Source organism: Oncorhynchus mykiss, chromosome 6 (genome assembly GCF_013265735.2).
Source record: "Oncorhynchus mykiss isolate Arlee chromosome 6, USDA_OmykA_1.1, whole genome shotgun sequence".
Lineage (NCBI taxonomy): Eukaryota > Metazoa > Chordata > Actinopteri > Salmoniformes > Salmonidae > Oncorhynchus > Oncorhynchus mykiss.
Window position 1 is genome coordinate 10,646,023 of NC_048570.1, and position 20,358 is coordinate 10,666,380.

The window sequence follows — 20,358 nt, forward strand, 5'->3', positions numbered from 1 at the left end:
TACCCTCTGGACAGCCTTGCGGTTGAGGGCATTGCAGTTGCCGTACCAGGAGGTGATACAGCCCGACAGGATGCTCTCGATTGTGCATCTGTAAAAGTATACATCTGTAAAAGGCTTTAAGGTGACAAGCCACATTTCTTCAGCCTCCTGAAGCTGTTGCGCCTTCTTCACCACACTGTCTGTGTGGATGGACCATTTCAGTTGTCCGTGATGTGTACGCCGAGGAACTTAAAACGCTCCACCTTCTCCACTACTGTCCTGTCGATGAGGATAGGGGGGTGCTCCCTGCTGTTTCCTGAAGTCCACGATCATCTCCTTTGTTTTGTTGATGTTGAGTGAGAGTTTGTTTTCCTGACACCACACTCCAAGTGCCGTCACCTCATCCCTGTAGACTGTCTCGTCGTTGTTGGTAATCAAGCCCACTACAGTTATGTAATCTGCAAACTTGATGATTGAGTTGGAGGTGTGCATGGCCACGCAGTCATGGGTGAACAGGGAGTACAGGAGGGGGCTGAGCACGCACCCTTGTGGGGCCCCGGTGTTGAGGATCAGCGAAGTGGAGATGTTGTTTCCTACCGTCACCACCTGGGGGAGGGCCGTCAGGAAGTCCAGGACCTGTTGGGGCGGTATGCAAACTGCAGTGGGTCTAGGGTGGCCGGTAAGGTGGAGGTGATATGATCCTTGACTAGTCTCTCAAAGCACTTCATGATGACTGAAGTGAGTGCTACGGGGCGATAGTAATTTAGTTCAGTTATCTTTTCCTTCCTTTGTACAGGAACAATGGTGGCCATCTTGAAGCGTGGGGGGACAACAGACTGGGATAGGGAGCGATTGAATATGTCTGTAAACACACACCAGCCAGCTGATCTGCGCATGCTCTGAGTACGTGGCTAGGGATGCCCTCTGGGCCAGCAGCCTTGCGAAGGTTAACACATATAAACGTCTTATTCACGTTGGCCATGGAGAAGGAGGGGAGGGGGTCCACTGGCACTGTATTATCATCAAAGTGGGCAAAAAAGGTGTTTAGCTTGTCTGGAAGCAAGATGTCGGTGTCTGTGACATGGCTGGTTTTCTTTTTGTCGTCTGTAATTGCCTGTAGACCCTGTAACATACGTCTTGTGTCTGGGCCGCTGAATTGTGAGTCCATTTTGTCCCTATACCAACATTTCGCTTGTTGGATTGCCTTGCGGAGGCAATAACTACACTGTTTATATTCGACCATAATCCCGACCTCTTTCCATGGTTGAATGCGGTGGTTCACACTTTCAGTTTTGCGCGAATGATGCTGTCTGTCCTGGTTGGGGTAGGTTTTATTAGTCACAGTGGGTACAACATCTCCAATGCACTTCCTAATTTACTCACTCACCGAGTCAGCGTATAAATCAATGTTATTGTCTGAGGCTTCCCGAAACATTTTCCAGTCCACGTGATCAAAACAATCTTGAAGCATGGATTCTGATTGGTCAGACCAGCGTTGAATGGTTCTAGTCATGGGTACATCCTGTTTGAGTTTCTGCCTATACGAAGGTACGAGCAAGATGGAGTCGTGGTCGGATTTGCCGCAGGGAGGGTGGGAAGGGCCTTGTATGCATCCCGGAAGTTAGAGTAGCAGTAGTCCAGTGTTTTGCTCGAGCGGGTACTACAGTCAATGTGCTGGTAGAATTTAGGTAGCCTTGTTCTCAAATGAGCTTTGTTAAACTCCCCAGCTTCAATAAATGCAGCCTCAGGATATTTGGTTTTCAGTTTACATAGAGTCCAGTGAAGTTCTTTCAGGGCCGTCGAGGTATCTGCTTTGGGGGGGATATACAGTACAAGGCTGTGACTACAATCAAAGAGAATTCTCTTGGGAGATAATGCGGTCGGCATTTGATTGTAAGGAATTCTAGGTTAGGTGAACAAAAGCCCCTGGGGCCTGTATATTGTTATTGTTACACAATGACTTGTTAATCATGAGGCATACATCCCCGCCCTTCTTCTTACCAAAGAGATGTACGTTTCTTTCGGCGTGACGCATTAAGAAACCCTGTGGCTGTACCGGCTGAGCCATGTTTCCGTGAAACAGAGAATGTTACAATCTCTGATGTCTCTCTGGATCGCAACTTGTGCCCTAATTTCGTCCACCTTGTTATCTAGAGATTGAACATTGGTGAGTAATATGCTCGGAAACGGTGGGTGGTGTGCTCGCCTTCTAAGTCTGACCAGTAGGCCGCTCCGTCTGCCTCTCCTGCAGCGACAACGTTGTTTTGGGTCGGCCTCTGGGATTAGATCCAATGTCCAGGGTGGAGGTCCGAACAAAGGATCTGCTTTGGGAAATTCGTATTCCTGGTTGGAATGTTGGTAAGTTGACGTCGCTATTATATCCAATAGTTCTTCCCGGCTGTATGTAATAACACTTAAGATTTTCTAACAATGTAAGAAATAATACAAAAATGACTGCATAGTTTCCTAAGGACTTGAAGATGGGCGACCATCTCTGTCGGCGCCATCTTGCCTCTCTATCTCTAGGGCACTCTCTCTCTCCCTTTCTCTCTCTCTGTGCCTCTCTCTCTCTCTCTCTCCCTTTCCCTCTCTGTGCCTCTCTCTCTCTGCCTCTCTCTCACTTTCTCTCTCTCTCTGTGCCTCTCTCTCTCCCTTTCTCTCTCTGTGCCTCTCTCTCTCTGCATCTCTCTCCCTTTCTCTCTCTCTCCATTGCTCTCTCTCTCTCTCTCTCTCTCTCTCTCTCTGTCTCTCTCTCTCTTTGCCCCTTTTCCATTTCCATCTCTCTCTCCCTCTCTCCATTTCTCTCTCTCCCTCTCTCTCTTTCTCTCTTACACACTATCGGCCCATCATGTCTTTGATTTGGCCCTCTCCTCCTCCTTTAATGTCCAGTCTAAATTCTCCCCAGACCCTGCCCTCCCGCTCTTCCATCCTCTCTCAGTACTCTGAGGGACGGGATAACAAAGTCACACTGTTATCTGCATCAAAAGTGGGAAACGATTATTACTGAGGACAATGTGTTTGAAGTTTTGAAATCTAATTACATACCACTGTGAAATGTACAGTAACTAGTTTAGTGATTTAAGACATTAATTCATGGCCTACAAAAGTGAAGAACACTGTCAAGCATACTCAGTTCGGATAACTCAACTAATCTTAGTTTTTGAGTCAAGCAACACATTGTTTTGTAAGTTACCAGTACTAATTTCATTGAGTGACTTAGAAGGTTCTGTTTTACATTGTCTGTTGTCCAGTAGCCTCAGCTATATTGCAGAGATAGGTTCCCGGTATTCTGTTCACCTGTCAGATATGAGCTGGTGACTGGATATCTGCAGAGACAGTTCACACAATGATACACATCTGTCATCTACCACAGCTGCCCCGCTATTGCCCGTAACCCTGGCAACTGCCAAGCTCGGACCTGTAGCCCTTGACGACTGGCAAATGCACACACAGGAACATTTTACACACACATAAATACACTCACCATAGGGCTACAGGTCCCTCAGGCACAGAGGGTGATTTAAGAGAGCCATTGGACAGAGTAAACAGGTGTTGGAGAGGCTGTCAGAGCACCAAGCCACTCCAGAGAGCACACACAGTGGGAGACAGACAGACAGACAGACAGACAGACAGACAGACAGACAGACAGACAGAGAGAGACAGGAGCAGCTCATTGATATGCTCTTTGTAAATAATGTCTCTCCCATTCTCACTGCATCACGCTGTTTAACATATTTCAATATGACAAGAAACTAATGAGGAAACAGGGGGTGGTGAGAGAGTAAATAAGTGGTTGTACAATGTGAACTCTTTTTTCTTGCATCTGTTATTCTCTTTTCTTTAATTCAATTATTCAACCACCACCACAGCTACAGTACCTTTAGTCACACACACTCTTTATGTCTTCATCTCCCTCCGTCCCTCCCCATCCACTGCTCTATCGCTATCACTCTATCACTCCATCACTCCATCACTCCATCACTCCATCACTCCATCACTCCATCACTCCATCACTCCATCACTCCGTCTGTCTGTCTGTCTGTCTGTCTGTCTGTCTGTCTGTCTGTCTGTCTGTCTGTCTGTCTGTCTGTCTGTCTGTCTGTCTGTCTGTCCGTCTGCCTGTCTGCCTGTCTGCCTGTCCGCCTGCCCGCCCGCCCGCCCGCCCGCCCGCCCGCCCGTCCGCCTGCCTGCCTGCCTTTGCAATACAAGCCCTTGATAATGAAGTTGGCACATTGAGAAAATGACTGAGATCACTTTGAGCATCGCAGTGTAAAGGACGGCCTCATTTGTAGTCAGCCAAAGACACTTCCCATCTCCCTCTCCTTACCTCCCTCCCCTCTATCTCTTAGCCATTACCATTTCCTCCTGCATCAAGGGAAGAACCAAGTAGCAGAAGGATGATTAACCATAACCTGAGTTATTAGCATAATATTTATAGCTACTCTCATTAGTCCAGACAGAGCAGCATACATATGTGGAAGTGGCGGCCATTTTCCTTCTCTGGAGGACACTGACGGAGTAAAAGAGAAGTTGTACAGCCTCGGATTCAGGCCGCTTGAGAATGACCAGTGATTGGAACCATACTGTTAGAGTAGTGTTTCAGGGTATACTGGAAAGGCCAAAAGTATTTAATAAAACATGTACTGTGCATTCAGAAAGTATTCAGACCCCTTGACTTTTTCCACATTTTGTTACGTTACAGACTTATTCTAAAATGGATTACATTATTTTTTCCCCCTCATCAGTCTACCATACCCAATAATGACAAATCAAAAACACATTTTTAGATTTTTTTGCAAATGTATTAAAAATAAATAACTTAAATATCACATTTACATATGTTTTCAGATCCTTTACTGAGTACTTTGTTGAAGCACCTTTGGCAGAGACTATAGCCTTGAGTCTTCTTGGGTAGGACACTACAAGCTTGGCACACCTGTATTTGGGGAGTTTCTCCCATTCTTGTCTGCAGATCCTATCAGGCTCTGTCAGGTTGGATGGGGAGCGTTGCTGCACAGCTATTTTCAGGTCTCTCCAGAGATTCAAGTCCGGGCTCTGGCTGGGCCACTCAAGGACCTTCAGAGACTTGTCCCGAAGCCACTCCTGCAGTGTCTTGGCTGTGTGCTGAGGGTCGTTGTCCTGTTGGAAGGTGAACCTTTGCCCAAATCTGAAGCCCTGAGCACTCTGGAGCAGGTATCCAGATCCATCGGATGTAGTGATCACAATATAATAGCCATATATAGGAAAAGTTCCAAAGGCTGGACCTAATATAGTGTATAAGAGGTCATACTAGACGTTTTATAGTGATTCCTATGTTGTTGATGTAAAGAATATCTGTTGGTTGTGGTGTGTAATGAGGAGCAAACAGACGCTGCACTTGACACATTTATGAAATTGCTTATCCCAGTAATAAGCATGCACCCATTAAGAAAATGACTGTAAAAACTGTTAAATTCCCGTGGATTGATGAAGAATTGAAAAAAATTATGGTTGAGAGGGATGAGGCAAAAGGAATGGCAAATAAGTCTGGCTGGCTGCACAACCGATTGGCAAACGTATTGCAAATGGAGAAATCATGTGACTAAACTGAATAAAAAGAAGAAGAAACAAGGGGATACCTAGTCAGTTGTACTGCTGAATGCCTTCAACTGAAAAGTGTCTTCCGCATTTGAACCCAACCTCTGAATCAGAGAGGTGCGGGGGGCTGCCATAATTGACATCCACGTCTTCAGCGCCAGGGGAATAACACATGCCACCAGAGGTTTTTTGACAGTCCCCAAGTCCAGACCAGACTGTGGGAGGCACACAGTACTACATAGAGCCATGACTACATGGAACTCTATTCCACATCAGGTAACTTGCCGGACCCCAGGAAGAGTAGCTGCTGCAAATACAAAAAATCATCAAGGCTCTCTGTACTTTGCTCTGTTCTTCTTTCCCTCGATACTGACTAGTCTCTCAGTCCCTGCCTCTGAAAAAAACATCCCAACAGCATGGTAGTGTCAGTATCATGCTGTTGGGATGGTGCAAGGTTTCCTCAGACGTCACGCTTGGCATTCAGGCTAAAGCATTCAATCTTGGTTTCATCAGACCCAAGAATCTTGTTTCTCATGGTCTGAGAGTCCTTTAGGTGTCTTTTGGCAAACTCCAAGTGGACTGTCATGTGCCTTTTACTGAGGAGTGGCTTCCATCTGGCCACTCTACCACAAAGGCCTGATTGGTGGAGTGCTGCAGAGATGATTGTCCCTCTGGAAGGTTCTCACATCTCCACAGAGAAACTCTGGGGCTCTGTCAAAATTAACATTGGGTTCTTGGTCACCTCCCTGACCAAGGCCCCTTTCCCCCGATTTCCCAGTTTGGCTGGGCGGCCAGCTCTAGGAAGAGTCTTGGTGGTTCCAAACGTCTTCCATTTAAGAATGATGGAGGCCACTGTGTTCTTGGGGACCTTCAATGCTGCAGAAAGTCATTTGTACCCTTCCTCAGATCTGTGCCGCGACACAATCCTGTCTCGGAGCTCTACGGACAATTCCTTCGACCTCATGGCTTGGTTTTTCAAGTTGTAGAAACATCTTAAAGATGATCAATGGAAACAGGATACACCTGAGCTCAAATTCAAGTGTCATAACAAAGGGTCTGAATACTTTATGTAAATAAGGTATGTTTTTTATGTTTATTAAATTTGCAAAAAATTCTAAAAACCTGTTTTCACTTTGTCATTATGGGGTATTGTGTGTAGATTGATGAGCAAAACAATTAATGTAATCTATTTTAGAATAAGGCTGTAACGTAACAAAATGTGGACAAAGTTAAGGGGTCGGAATACTTTCCAGATGCACTGTATTTATCCATGTTAAAAGTGTGTACAGTTTTTTTTTTTTTTTTTACTAATGAAAGGGAATTTTATGTATGTCGATGAAATATCAGTGAAAACCTTGCACATAAGTATGGTTCCCTATGGACTGCAATAACATCGCAAAACATTGATTGGCATTCACATCCTACTAGGCAAATGGCTGTGATATCAAGAACAGGTGGATCATATACAAGAGTATTGAATGTTCTGAGCTTATATTGCAAATGGCTCTGATATCAAGAATAGATGTGGAATCTAAAAATCTATTGAACGTTCTGAGTTTAGACTGAAGTGGCAGAGATTGGCATTGCTACCCCTAACGTAACGTCCTCCAGGTCTCTGCTATATATTCCCGATAAGATAAACACAGTGGCTCTGACAGATAATACTATTCTGCTACAATGATTGCAATCTGAACAGTGTTGGGGAGAAAATCCATAGTGCTTGGGACTTAGATTCTGAGAGGTTTATTGACAGTGTGTGGAACACAGAACTGTCAGCACTCAACCGACAGGACATAGGATACGAGAAGGAAAACGAGATCCACAAAACAAACTATAGGGGACCAAAGGAGGGCTGCTGGACACACTGGCCCTCCTGACAAAAGATACTGATTTCCAGAGATACCGCTTGAAAACAAACAGAGAAACGGAATTAAACAAAACCTTTAAAAAAGGGTTGAGTCAGGGACACCAATATTCCACTAGAGGGAGATGTTGAGCCTAAAGGGAGGGAGGGGGGAGATAATAAGAGAGACAAATACATGGAGAGTAAGAGTGCAGTGGGAATGACGGCTTGCATTAAGCTTCATAGTTGTTGTACTTGTCTGCTACTCCGGGGGTATCACCCCTGTCATGCAATATTTATCCGAGCACCTGGGAGTGCTGATCATCTCAACAAAACGATGACTAATTCATGAAACCAAGCTATTCAGCCCTAATAATCTTTATGTCGAGGAGACGAATGCTTGATGCCATAATTCAGTAATTTATCCTTCCCTTTAATTGCTGCTACCAAGTGTGCATCCCAAATGGCAACCTACTCTCTATATAGTATACTGCTTTAAACCAGATGAGTCCTATGGTCAACCCTATGAGTCCTGGTCAAAAGTAGTGCACTAAATAGGGAATAGGTTGCAACACAAATGGCAACCTATGTCGGTTCCAATTTACGAATGAAAATATTTTATACGAAAATAAAAGAACACCAGGGAGGATCTATAAAATTATACATTTATATTGAGAGATAACAAATGACACATTTATGTACCTGTACACATACTATTATATACTCACTGACTGTACTGTACGTACCATTGGATAAAATCATCTGCTAAATGTCATAGACCAAAGCTGCCCAACCCTCTTCCTGGAGATCTACCATCCTGTGGGTTTTCATCCAACCCTCTTCCTGGAGATCTACCATCCTGTGGGTTTTCAGTCCAACCCTCTTCCTGGAGATCTACCATCCTGTGGGTTTTCAGTCTAACTCTAATTTATCACAACTGATTCTACTAATTAGCTGCTAAACAAGACCTTAACTAGCTGAATCAGATATGCTAAATTAGGGTTGGGCTGAAAACCTACAGGACAGTAGATCTCCAGGAAGAGGGTTGGACTGAAAACCTACAGGACAGTAGATCTCCAGGAAGCGGGTTGGGCTGAAAACCTACAGGACAGTAGATCTCCAGTAAGAGGGTTGGGCTGAAAACCTACAGGACAGTAGATCTCCAGGAAGTGGGTTAAACTGAAAACCTACAGGACAGTAGATCTCCAGGAAGAGGGTTGGACTGAAAACCTACAGGACAGTAGATCTCCAGGAAGAGGGTTGGACTGAAAACCTACAGGACAGTAGATCTCCAGGAAGAGGGTTGGGCTGAAAACCTACAGGACAGTAGATCTCCAGGAAGCGGGTTGGGCTGAAAACCTACAGGACAGTAGATCTCCAGGAAGAGGGTTGGACTGAAAACCTACAGGACAGTAGATCTCCAGGAAGCGGGTTGGGCTGAAAACCTACAGGACAGTAGATCTCCAGGAAGCGGGTTGGGCTGAAAACCTACAGGACAGTAGATCTCCAGGAAGAGGGTTGGACTGAAAACCTACAGGACAGTAGATCTCCAGGAAGAGGGTTGGACTGAAAACCTACAGGACAGTAGATCTCCAGGAAGAGGGTTGGGCTGAAAACCTACAGGACAGGAGATCTCCAGGAAGCGGGTTGGGCAGCCCTGGTGGAGACCATGTAAAGTGGTGTACCTTGCGGATGCCCTCCTTGGACTCGTCCACGTTGTTTTCCGCCCCTCCGGTGCGGTTGATCATGCGCCACATCTGGGAGTACATGGGGTCCCTCTCAAAGGGGTTCATGGCCTTACTGCGCACCTGCTCATACACAGCCGAGTCCAACACCGTCCCGTACGGCAACTCTGTCTGCTTGGAAAGATCTTGGAGAGACCTATAGAGAGAGACAGAAGGGGGAGGTTATGGGAAATGTAGTTCACCATGTACACATACATACATTAGAACATGGGGTTGACATGGAACTACACTTGAAGTTTAAAAAAGCAGACTCCACACCCACACACCTACAGAGGCACACACACAGAGTCAGTGCCGAGATCATAACTTGAAGCTAATTAAGGGTAAGCCAGCGAACCAACTGTTAAGAAGCTCCCTGTAGTTCCACTAAAAGGGGTATAATGGAGGGATGTCATAAAAGCACTAGTCAGTAGAGTCATACCATCTCCACCTCAAGGGAAATGAAGGTATTTTAATTACAATGCTACAGTCTTCAAACACTCACCATTTACAACTATAATAAAAAAACATGACTGGGACTAATGACTGTTTGTTTGTCAAATTGCTTTAACGGAAGCCACCGATGTAATTAGGAGAACAACAAGTGTATCACCGTCACTACGATTAAACGTCTGTTGTTACCATCACTACGATTAAACATATGTTGTTACCATCACTACTATAAAACGTCTGTTGTTACCATCACTACTATGACACTTCTGTTGTTACCATCACTACGATTAAACGTCTGTTGTTACCATCACTACTATAAAACGTCTGTTGTTACCATCACTACTAAGACACTTCTGTTGTTACCATCAATACGATTAAACGTCTGTTGTTACCATCACTACTATAAAACGTCTGTTGTTACCATCACTACTATTAAATGTCTGTTGTTACCATCACTACTATAAAACGTCTGTTGTTACCATCACTACTATAAAACGTCTGTTGTTACCATCACTACTATAAAACGTCTGTTGTTACCATCACTACTATAAAACGTCTGTTGTTACCATCACTACTATAAAACGTCTGTTGTTACCATCACTACTATAAAACGTCTGTTGTTACCATCACTACTATAAAACATCTATTGTTACCATCACTACTATAAAACATATATTGTTACCATCACTACTATAAAACATCTATTGTTACCATCACTACTATAAAACATCTATTGTTACCATCACTGCTATAAAACATCTATTGTTACCATCACTACTATAAAACATCTATTGTTACCATCACTACTATAAAACATCTATTGTTACCATCACTACTATAAAACATCTATTGTTACCATCACTACTATAAAACATCTATTGTTACCATCACTACTATAAAACATCTATTGTTACCATCACTACTATAAAACATCTATTGTTACCATCACTACTATAAAACATCTATTGTTACCATCACTACTATAAAACATCTATTGTTACCATCACTACTATAAAACATCTATTGTTACCATCACTACTATAAAACATCTATTGTTACCATCACTACTATAAAACATCTATTGTTACCATCACTACTATAAAACATCTATTGTTACCATCACTACTATAAAACATCTATTGTTACCATCACTACTATAAAACGTCTGTTGTTACCATCACTACTATAAAACGTCTGTTGTTACCATCACTACTATAAAACATCTATTGTTACCATCACTACTATAAAACATATATTGTTACCATCACTACTATAAAACATCTATTGTTACCATCACTACTATAAAACATCTATTGTTACCATCACTACTATAAAACATCTATTGTTACCATCACTACTATAAAACATCTATTGTTACCATCACTACTATAAAACATCTATTGTTACCATCACTACTATAAAACATCTATTGTTACCATCACTACTATAAAACATCTATTGTTACCATCACTACTATAAAACATCTATTGTTACCATCACTACTATAAAACATCTATTGTTACCATCACTACTATAAAACATCTATTGTTACCATCACTACTATAAAACATCTATTGTTACCATCACTACTATAAAACATCTATTGTTACCATCACTACTATAAAACATCTATTGTTACCATCACTACTATAAAACATCTATTGTTACCATCACTACTATAAAACATCTATTGTTACCATCACTACTATAAAACATCTATTGTTACCATCACTACTATAAAACGTCTGTTGTTACCATCACTACTATAAAACGTCTGTTGTTACCATCACTACTATAAAACGTCTGTTGTTACCATCCCTACTATAAAACGTCTGTTGTTACCATCACTACTATAAAACGTCTGTTGTTACCATCACTACTATAAAACGTCTGTTGTTACCATCACTACTATAAAACATCTATTGTTACCATCAATACTATAAAACGTCTGTTGTTACCATCACTACTATAAAACGTCTGTTGCTACCATCACTACTATAAAACATATATTGTTACCATCACTACTATAAAGCTTCTGTTGTTACCATCACTACTATGACTCTTCTGTTGTTACCATCACTACTAAGACTCTTCTGTTGTTACCATCACTACTAAGACTCTTCTGTTGTTACATCACTACTAAAACTCTTATGTTGTTACCATCACTACTAAGACTCTTCTATTGATATCATCACTACTAAAACTCTTCTGTTGTTACATCACAACTAAAACTCTTCTGTTGTTACCATCACTACAAAAACTCTTATGTTGTTACCATCACTACTAAAACTCTTCTGTTGTTACATCACTATTAAAACTCTTATGTTGTTACCTTCACTACTAAGACTCTTATGTTGTTACCATCACTACTATGACTCTTATGTTGTTACATCACTACTAAAACTCTTATGTTGTTACATCACTACTAAAACTATTCTGTTGTTACATCACTACTAAAACTCTTATGTTGTTACATCACTACTAAGACTCTTCTGTTCTTACATCACTACTAAAACTCTTATGTTGTTACCATCACTACTAAGACTCTTCTGTTGTTACATCACTACTAAAACTCTTCTGTTGTTACATCACTACTAAGACTCTTATGTTGTTACATCACAACTAAAACTCTTATGTTGTTACCATCACTACTAAGACTCTTATGTTGTTACCATCACTACTAAGACTCGTCTGTTGTTACATCACTACTAAGACTCTTCTGTTGTTACATCACTACTAAAACTCTTATGTTGTTACCATTACTACTAAAACTCTTATGTTGTTACCATCACTACTAAGACTCTTCTGTTGTTACATCACTACTAAGACTCTTCTGTTGTTACATCACTACTAAAACTCTTATGTTGTTACCATTACTACTAAAACTCTTATGTTGTTACCATCACTATTAAAACTCTTCTGTTGTTACATCACAACTAAAACTCTTCTGTTGTTACCATCACTACTAAAACTCTTATGTTGTTACCATCACTACTAAAACTCTTATGTTGTTACCATCACTACCAAGACTCTTCTGTTGTTACTTCACTGCTAAAACTCTTATGTTGTTACCATCACTACTAAAACTCTTATGTTGTTACCATCACTACTATGCCTCTTCTGTTGTTACATCACTACTAAAACTCTTATGTTGTTACCATCACTACTAAGACTCTTATGTTGTTACCATCACTACTATGACTCTGATGTTATTACCGTCACTACTAAAACTCTTATGTTGTTACCATCACTACTAAGACTCTTCTGTTGTTACATCACTACTAACTCTTCTGTTGTTACATCACTACTAAAACTCTTATGTTGTTACCATCACTACTAAAACTCTTATGTTGTTACCATCACTACTATTACTCTTATGTTGTTACCATCACTACTATGACCCTTCTGTTGTTACCATCACTACTAAGACTCTTATGTTGTTACCATCACTACTAAAACTCTTATGATGTTACATCACTACTAAAACTCTTCTGTTGTTACCATCACTACTAAAACTCTTATGTTGTTACCATCACTACTAAAACTCTTCTGTTGTTATAGCACTACTAAAACTCTTATGCTGTTACCATCACTACTAAAACTATTCTGTTGTTACCATCACTACTAAAACTCTTATGTTGTTACCATCACTACTAAAACTCTTCTGTTGTTACATCACTACTAAAACTCTTATGTTGTTACATCACTACTAAAACTCTTCTGTTGTTACATCACTACTAAGACTCTTCTGTTGTTACATCACTACTATAACACTTCTGTTGCTACCATCCCTAAAACGTCTGTTCTTACCATCACTACCATGACTCTTCTGTCATTATTAAGGCTGTCAAGAATTTTACGCTGCAAAAAGTGAAATCTAAGCAAACCTAAATATCTTAATTGAGTGATAATTAACTTTAAATGTGGGTTTTTGTTTCTTCTTACCAAGATAAATTCTTTAACATCATTGGCAGATGTGCTTATTTTAACCCCAAAAAAGGCTTAATACAAGTTATTTATATTTTTGGGAGATATTTTACCTTTAGAGGATTACTATTGAATACTGTTACATCACTCCTTCAATCCATCCCCCCACTCTCTCCAGCTACTCTCAATCCATCCCCCCACTCTCTCCAGCTACTCTCAATCCATCCCCCCACTCTCTCCAGCTACTCTCAATCCATCCCCCCTCTCTCTCCAGCTACTCTCAATCCATCCCCCCACTCTCTCCAGCTACTCTCAATCCATCCCCCCACTCTCTCCAGCTACTCTCAATCCATCCGCCCACTCTCTCCAGCTACTCTCAATCCATCCCCCCACTCTCTCCAGCTACTCTCAATCCATCCCCCCACTCTCTCCAGCTACTCTCAATCCATCCCCCCACTCTCTCCACCTACTCTCAATCCATCCCCCCACTCTCTCCAGCTACTCTCAATCCATCCCCCCACTCTCTCCAGCTACTCTCAATCCATCCCCCCACTCTCTCCAGCTACTCTCAATCCATCCCCCCTCTCTCTCCAGCTACTCTCAAACCCCTTTGAAGGTTTTAATGATCTTTGCCGCCAAATGTTTAAGGGGAGATTCTCCTTAGGTAATGTGTAGCTACATGGAGATAGGTTGAGTGTGATGGTGGGGTGGGTGCGGGAGTGGCAGACCACGGTCCCAAATGGACCCCTGCTTGTTATGTAGTGCACTACAATTGACCATAGGGCTCTAGTTAAGTAGTGCGTTAGATAGGGAATAGGGTGCAGTTTGGGACAAAGCTTATCAGTCTGGCGTCTAAACCTGAACATCTATTAAGACATCCCTCTTCAGCTCCTCTGTCATCTTGGCCTGTGTTTTTGTTTGTCCCACTACCAATTACCTTTAGCCGAGCTGTTCATTGAACAAGGAAATGGACTTTACATCACTTGATTGTTGCCTTTGTGACTGTCTTTAGAGATAATTTGTACAGGAAGCTAACACATTAGAGAGAGGGAACTAGATTCAGCCACAGGACGATTTTCGTCTGAGCGAATGGTCAGGCGGAAAATTATTCTTATTATTTTTACACTGCACAACCACAACTAAGCTCAAAATGAGATTGGATTTGAAAATAACAATACTTTTATACCTTGATTACATTGAGTCACAATGACATACACAATGACATACAGTGAGCTCCAAAATTATTTTTTGATGTTTTGGCTCTGGGTTTGAAATTATACAATAAATATGAGGTTAAAGTGCAGAATGTCAGCTTCAATTTGAGAGCATTTTCATCCATATCGTGAACCGTTTAGATATTATAGCACTTTTTTGTACATAGTCCCCCTATATTGGGACAATTTAACTTATGTGTATTAAAGTAGTGGAAAGTGTTTGGTCTCGTATTTATTGCACACAATGGGGTGGCAGGTAGCCTGGCGAGTAGGAGCATTGGGCCAGTAACCAAAAGGTTGCTGGAATGAATCCCCAAGCTGACAAAGTTAAAACCTGTCATTCTGCCCCTGAGCAAGGCAGTTAACCCACTGTTCCCCATGCACAGATGACGTGGATGTCGCCTAAGGCGCCTCCAGAGGGGTTGGGTCAAATGTGGAAGACACATTTCAGTTGAATGCGTTCAGTTGTACAACTAACTAGGTATCCCCCTTTCCGATGACTACATCAAGATTGTGACTCTACACACTGGTTGGATGCATTTGCTGTTTGTTTTGGTTGTTTCAGATTATTTTGTGCCCAATAGAAATGAATGGTAAATAATATATTTTGTCATTTTGTAGTGACTTTTATTGTAAATAAGAATATAATTAGTTTCTTAACACTTCTTCATTAATGTGAATACTACCATGATTACAGATAATCATGAATGATTGAGTGAGAAAGTTACAGACACACACATATCATACCGTCAAAAAATACTAACCACCCCTGTTATTGTAATGGTGAGAGGTTAAAATGTCTTGGGGGTATGATATTTTTGTGTCTGTAACTTTCTCACTCATCATTATTCATGATTCATTCAGGACTATCTGTAATCATGGTAGCAGTGTCCGACAATCCATCAAACGTACAAAGCGTCAATACAGGACAAGATAGAATCCTACTACACTGGCTCTGATGCTTGTCGGCTGTGGCAGGGCTTGCAAATGATCACGAATTATATAGGGAAACCCAGCCGCAAACTGCCCAGGGACGCAAGCCTACTAGACAAGCTACAGTGCCTTGCGAAAGTATTCGGCCCCCTTGAACTTTGCGACATTTCAGGCTTCAAACATAAAGATATAAAACTGTATTTTTTTGTGAAGAATCAACAACAAGTGGGACACAATCATGAAGTGGAACGACAAGTAACAAATCAAAAACTGAAAAATTGGGCGTGCAAAATTATTCAGCCCCTTTACTTTCAGTGCAGCAAACTCTCTCCAGAAGTTCAGTGAGGATCTCTGAATGATCCAATGTTGACCTAAATGACTAATGATGAGAAATACAATCCACCTGTGTGTAATCAAGTCTCTGTATAAATGCACCTGCACTGTGATAGTCTCAGAGGTCTGTTAAAAGCGCAGAGAGCATCATGAAGAACAAGGAACACACCAGGCAGGTCCGAGATACTGTTGTGAAGAAGTTTAAAGCCGGATTTGGATACAAAAAGATTTCCCAAGCTTTAAACATCCCAAGGAGCACTGTGCAAGCGATAATATTGAAATGGAAGGAGTATCAGACCACTGCAAATCTACCAAGACCTGGACGTCCCTCTAAACTTTCAGCTCATACAAGGAGAAGACTGATCAGAGATGCAGCCAAGAGGCCCATGATCACTCTGGATGAACTGCAGAGATCTACAGCTGAGGTGGGAGACTCTGTCCATAGGACAACAATCAGTCGTATATTGCACAAATATTGCACTCTCGATGTGCAAAACTGATAGAGACATACCCCAAGCGACTTACAGCTGTAATCGCAGCAAAAGGCGGCGCTACAAAGTATTAACTTAAGGGGGCTGAATAATTTTGCACGCCCAATTTTTCAGTTTTTGATTTGTTAAAAAAGTTTGAAATATCCAATAAATGTCGTTCCACTTCATGATTGTGTCCCACTTGTTGTTGATTCTTCACAAAAAAATACAGTTTTATATCTATATGTTTGAAGCCTGAAATGTGGCAAAAGGTCGCAAAGTTCAAGGGGGCCGAATACTTTCGCAAGGCACTGTATATGCCTTCTATGCTCGAGGCAAGCAACACTGAACCATGCATGACAGTAACAGTTGTTCAGGACGACTGTGTGATCATGCTCTCTATAGCCGATTTGAGTAAGACCTTTCAACAGGTTAACATTCAGACGGATTACCAGGACACGTACTGAGAGCAATGCGCTGACCAGCTGGCAAGTGTCTTCACTGACATTTTCAACCTCTGCCTGACCCCGCCTGTAATACGTACATGTTTCAAGCAGACCACCATAGTCCCTGTGCCCAAGAATGCCAAGGTAACCTGTCTAAATGACTCACGTCTGTAGACATGACATGCTTTGAAAGGCTGGTCATGGCTCACATCAACACCATTACCCAGACACCCTGGACCCACTCCAATTCGCATATCTCGCAATCTCTATTGCACTCCAGACTGCCCTTTTACACATGGATAAGAAGAACACCTATATGAGAATGCTGTTCATTGACTACAGCTCAGCATTCAACACAATAGTACCCTCCAAGCTCATCACTAAGCTAAGGACCCTGGAACTGAACACTTCCCTCTGAAACTGGTTCCTGGACATCCTGACGAGCCACCCCCAGGTGTGCGTGCTTAGTCCCCTGTAGACCCAAGGATGTACTTCCTGTAGATCCAAGGATGTGCGGCCGCGCAGGACTCCAACACCATCATTAAGTTTGCCCGACGACACAACAGTGGTAGACGATGAGACAGCCTATACGGAGGTCAGAGACCTAGCAGTGTGGTGCCAGAACAACAACCACTCAGTCAATGTCCGCAAGAAAAACTAACTGATAGTAGACTACAGGAAATCGTGGGCCAAGCACACCCCCACTTTGACAGGGCTGTAGTGGAGTAGGTCAGAGCTTCAAGTTCCTTGGTGTCCAAATCAGTAAGGATCTAGCATGGTCCACACACACCAACACAGTTATGAAGAGATTTCCCCTCAGGAGGCTGAAAAGATTTGGCATGGGCCCTCAGATCCTCAAAAATGTCTACAGCTGCACCATTGAGAGCATCTTGACAGGCTGCATCACCGCTTGGTATGGCAACTGCTCGGCATCCGACCGGAAGGAGCTACAGAGGGTAGCGCGTACAGTCCAGTACATCACTGGGGCCGAGCTCCCTGCCATCCAGGAACTCTATACCAGGCGGTTTTAGAGGAAAGCCCAAAAAATTGTCAAAGACTCTAGCACCCTAGTCATAGACTGTTCACTCTGTTACCGCACCCACCGCAAGCGGTAATGATGAACCAAGTCTGGAACAAACAGGGAACAGCTTCTACCCCCAAGACGTAAGACTGCTAAATAGTTTGTTAAATAGCTACCCGGACTATCTGCATTGACCTCTTTTTGCACTAACTTTTTTGATTCATCACATACTGCTGCTGCTACTATTTATTATCTGTCACTTTATTCCAAGTTATTTGCACATATCTACCACAACTACCTCGTACCCCTGCACATCGACTCAGAACGGGTACGCTGTGTATACAGTGGGGCAAAAAAGTATTTAGTCAGCCACCAATTGTGCAAGTTCTCCCATTTAAAAAGATGAGAGAGGCCTGTAATTTTCATCATAGGTACACTTCAACTATGACAGATAAAAAAAGAAAAAAAATCCAGAAAATCACATTGCAGGATTTTTAATGAATTTATTTGCAAATTATGTTGGAAAATAAGTATTTGGTCACCTACAAACAAGCAAGATTTCTGGCTCTCACAGACCTGTAACTTCTTCTTTAAGAGGGTCCTCTGTCCTCCACTCGTTACCTGTATTAATGGCACCTGTTTGAACTTGTTATCAGTATAAAAGACACCTGTCCACAACCTCAAACAGTCATACTCCAAACTCCACTATGGCCAAGACCAAAGAGCTGTCAAAGGACACCAGAAACAAAATTGTAGACCTGCACCAGGCTGGGAGGACTGAATCTGCAATAGGTAAGCAGCTTGGTTTGAAGAAATCAACTGTGGGAGCAATTATTAGGAAATGGAAGACATACAAGACCACTGATATGGGGTCAAAATGATCTTGGGGTCAAAATGATCACAAGAACGGTGAGCAAAAATCCCAGAAAAAAAACCATGCTTAAGCCAGTACATGTCCAGGCCTGTCTGAAGTTTGCTAGAGAGCATTTGGTTGATCCAGAAGAAGATTGGGAGAATGTCATATGGTCAGATGAAACCAAAATATAACTTTTTGGTAAAAACTTAACTCGTCGTGTTTGGAGGACAAAGAATGCTGAGTTGCATCCAAAGAACACCATACCTACTGGGAAGCATGGGGGTGGAAACATGCTTTGGGGCCGTTTTTCTGCAAAGGGACCAGGACGACTGATCCGTGTAAAGGAAAAATGAATGGGGCCATGTATCGTGAGATTTTGAGTGAAAACCTCCTTCCATCAGCAAGGGCATTGAAGATGAAACGTGGCTGGGTCTTTCAGCACGACAATGATCCCAAACACACTGCCCGGGCAACGAAGGAGTGGCTTCGTAAGAAGCATTTCAAGGTCCTGGAGTGGCCTAGCCAGTCTCCAGATCTCAACCCCATAGAAAATCTTTGGAGGGAGTTGAAAGTCCGTGTTGCCCAGCAACAGCCCCAAAACATCACTGCTCTAGAGGAGATCTGCATGGAGGAATGGGCCAAAATACCAGCAACAGTGTGTGAAAACCTTGTGAAGACTTACAGAAAACGTTTGACCTCTGTCATTTCCAACAAAGGGTATATAACAAAGTATTGAGATAAACTTGTTATTGACCAAATACTTGTTTTCCACCATAATTTGCAAATAAATTCATAAAAAATCCTACAATGTGATTTTCTGGATTTTTTTTCTCAATTTGTCTGTCATAGTTGAAGTGTACCTATGATGAAAATTACAGGTCTCTCTTATCTTTATAAGTGGGAGAACTTGCACAATTGGTGGCTGACTAAATACTTTTTTCTCCCACTGTATATACAGTGCCTTCAGAAAGTATTTACACCCCTTGAATTTTTCCACTTTTTGTTGTGTTACAGCCTGAATTTAAAATGAATTAAATGTAGAAAAAAACATTCCCTGACCTACACACAATACCCCATAATGTCAAAGTGGAATGACACTAATCATACTTTATTATTAAAAATGAAAAGCTGAAATGTCGAGTCAAGTATTCAACCCCTTTGTTATGGCAAGCCTAAATAAGTTCAGGAGTAAAAATGTGCTGAACCAAGTCACATAATAAGTTGCATGGAATCTGTATGCAATAATAGTGTACCCCACACATGCAATTATCTGTAAGATCCCTGTCGAGCAGTGAATTTTAAACACAGATTCAACGACAAAGACCAGGAGGTTTTCCAATGCCTCGCAAAGAAAGGGCACATATTGGTAGATGGGTAAAAAAAAGCACACTTTGAATATCCCTTTGAGCATGGTGAAGTTATTAATTACACTTTGGATGGTGTATCAACACACCCAGTCACTACAAAGATACAAGCGTCCTTCCTAACTCAGTTGCCGGAGAGGAAGGAAACTGCTCAGGTATTTTATTGCCGTCTGTAGTAAAGCAGAAAATATGACATCTGTGGTATGAGATTGGGTTAT

General features: G+C 42.0%; 1 protein-coding gene across 2 annotated transcripts in view; it reads right to left on the minus strand.

Annotated features, from left to right (window-relative positions):
- The window catches only part of LOC110525094 (glutamate receptor ionotropic, delta-2-like), a 653,889-nt gene that overhangs the window by 58,719 nt on the left and 574,812 nt on the right, over window positions 1–20,358 (minus strand). For both annotated transcript variants that reach the window (XR_005052012.1, XM_036979367.1), the window contains exon 13: window positions 9,085–9,280. Coding sequence is in view for 1 of the 2 variants with exons in the window: in XM_036979367.1 (XP_036835262.1) it covers window positions 9,085–9,280 (196 nt within the window). In the remaining variant the exon portion in view is untranslated. The remainder of the gene's footprint in view (window positions 1–9,084; window positions 9,281–20,358) is intronic.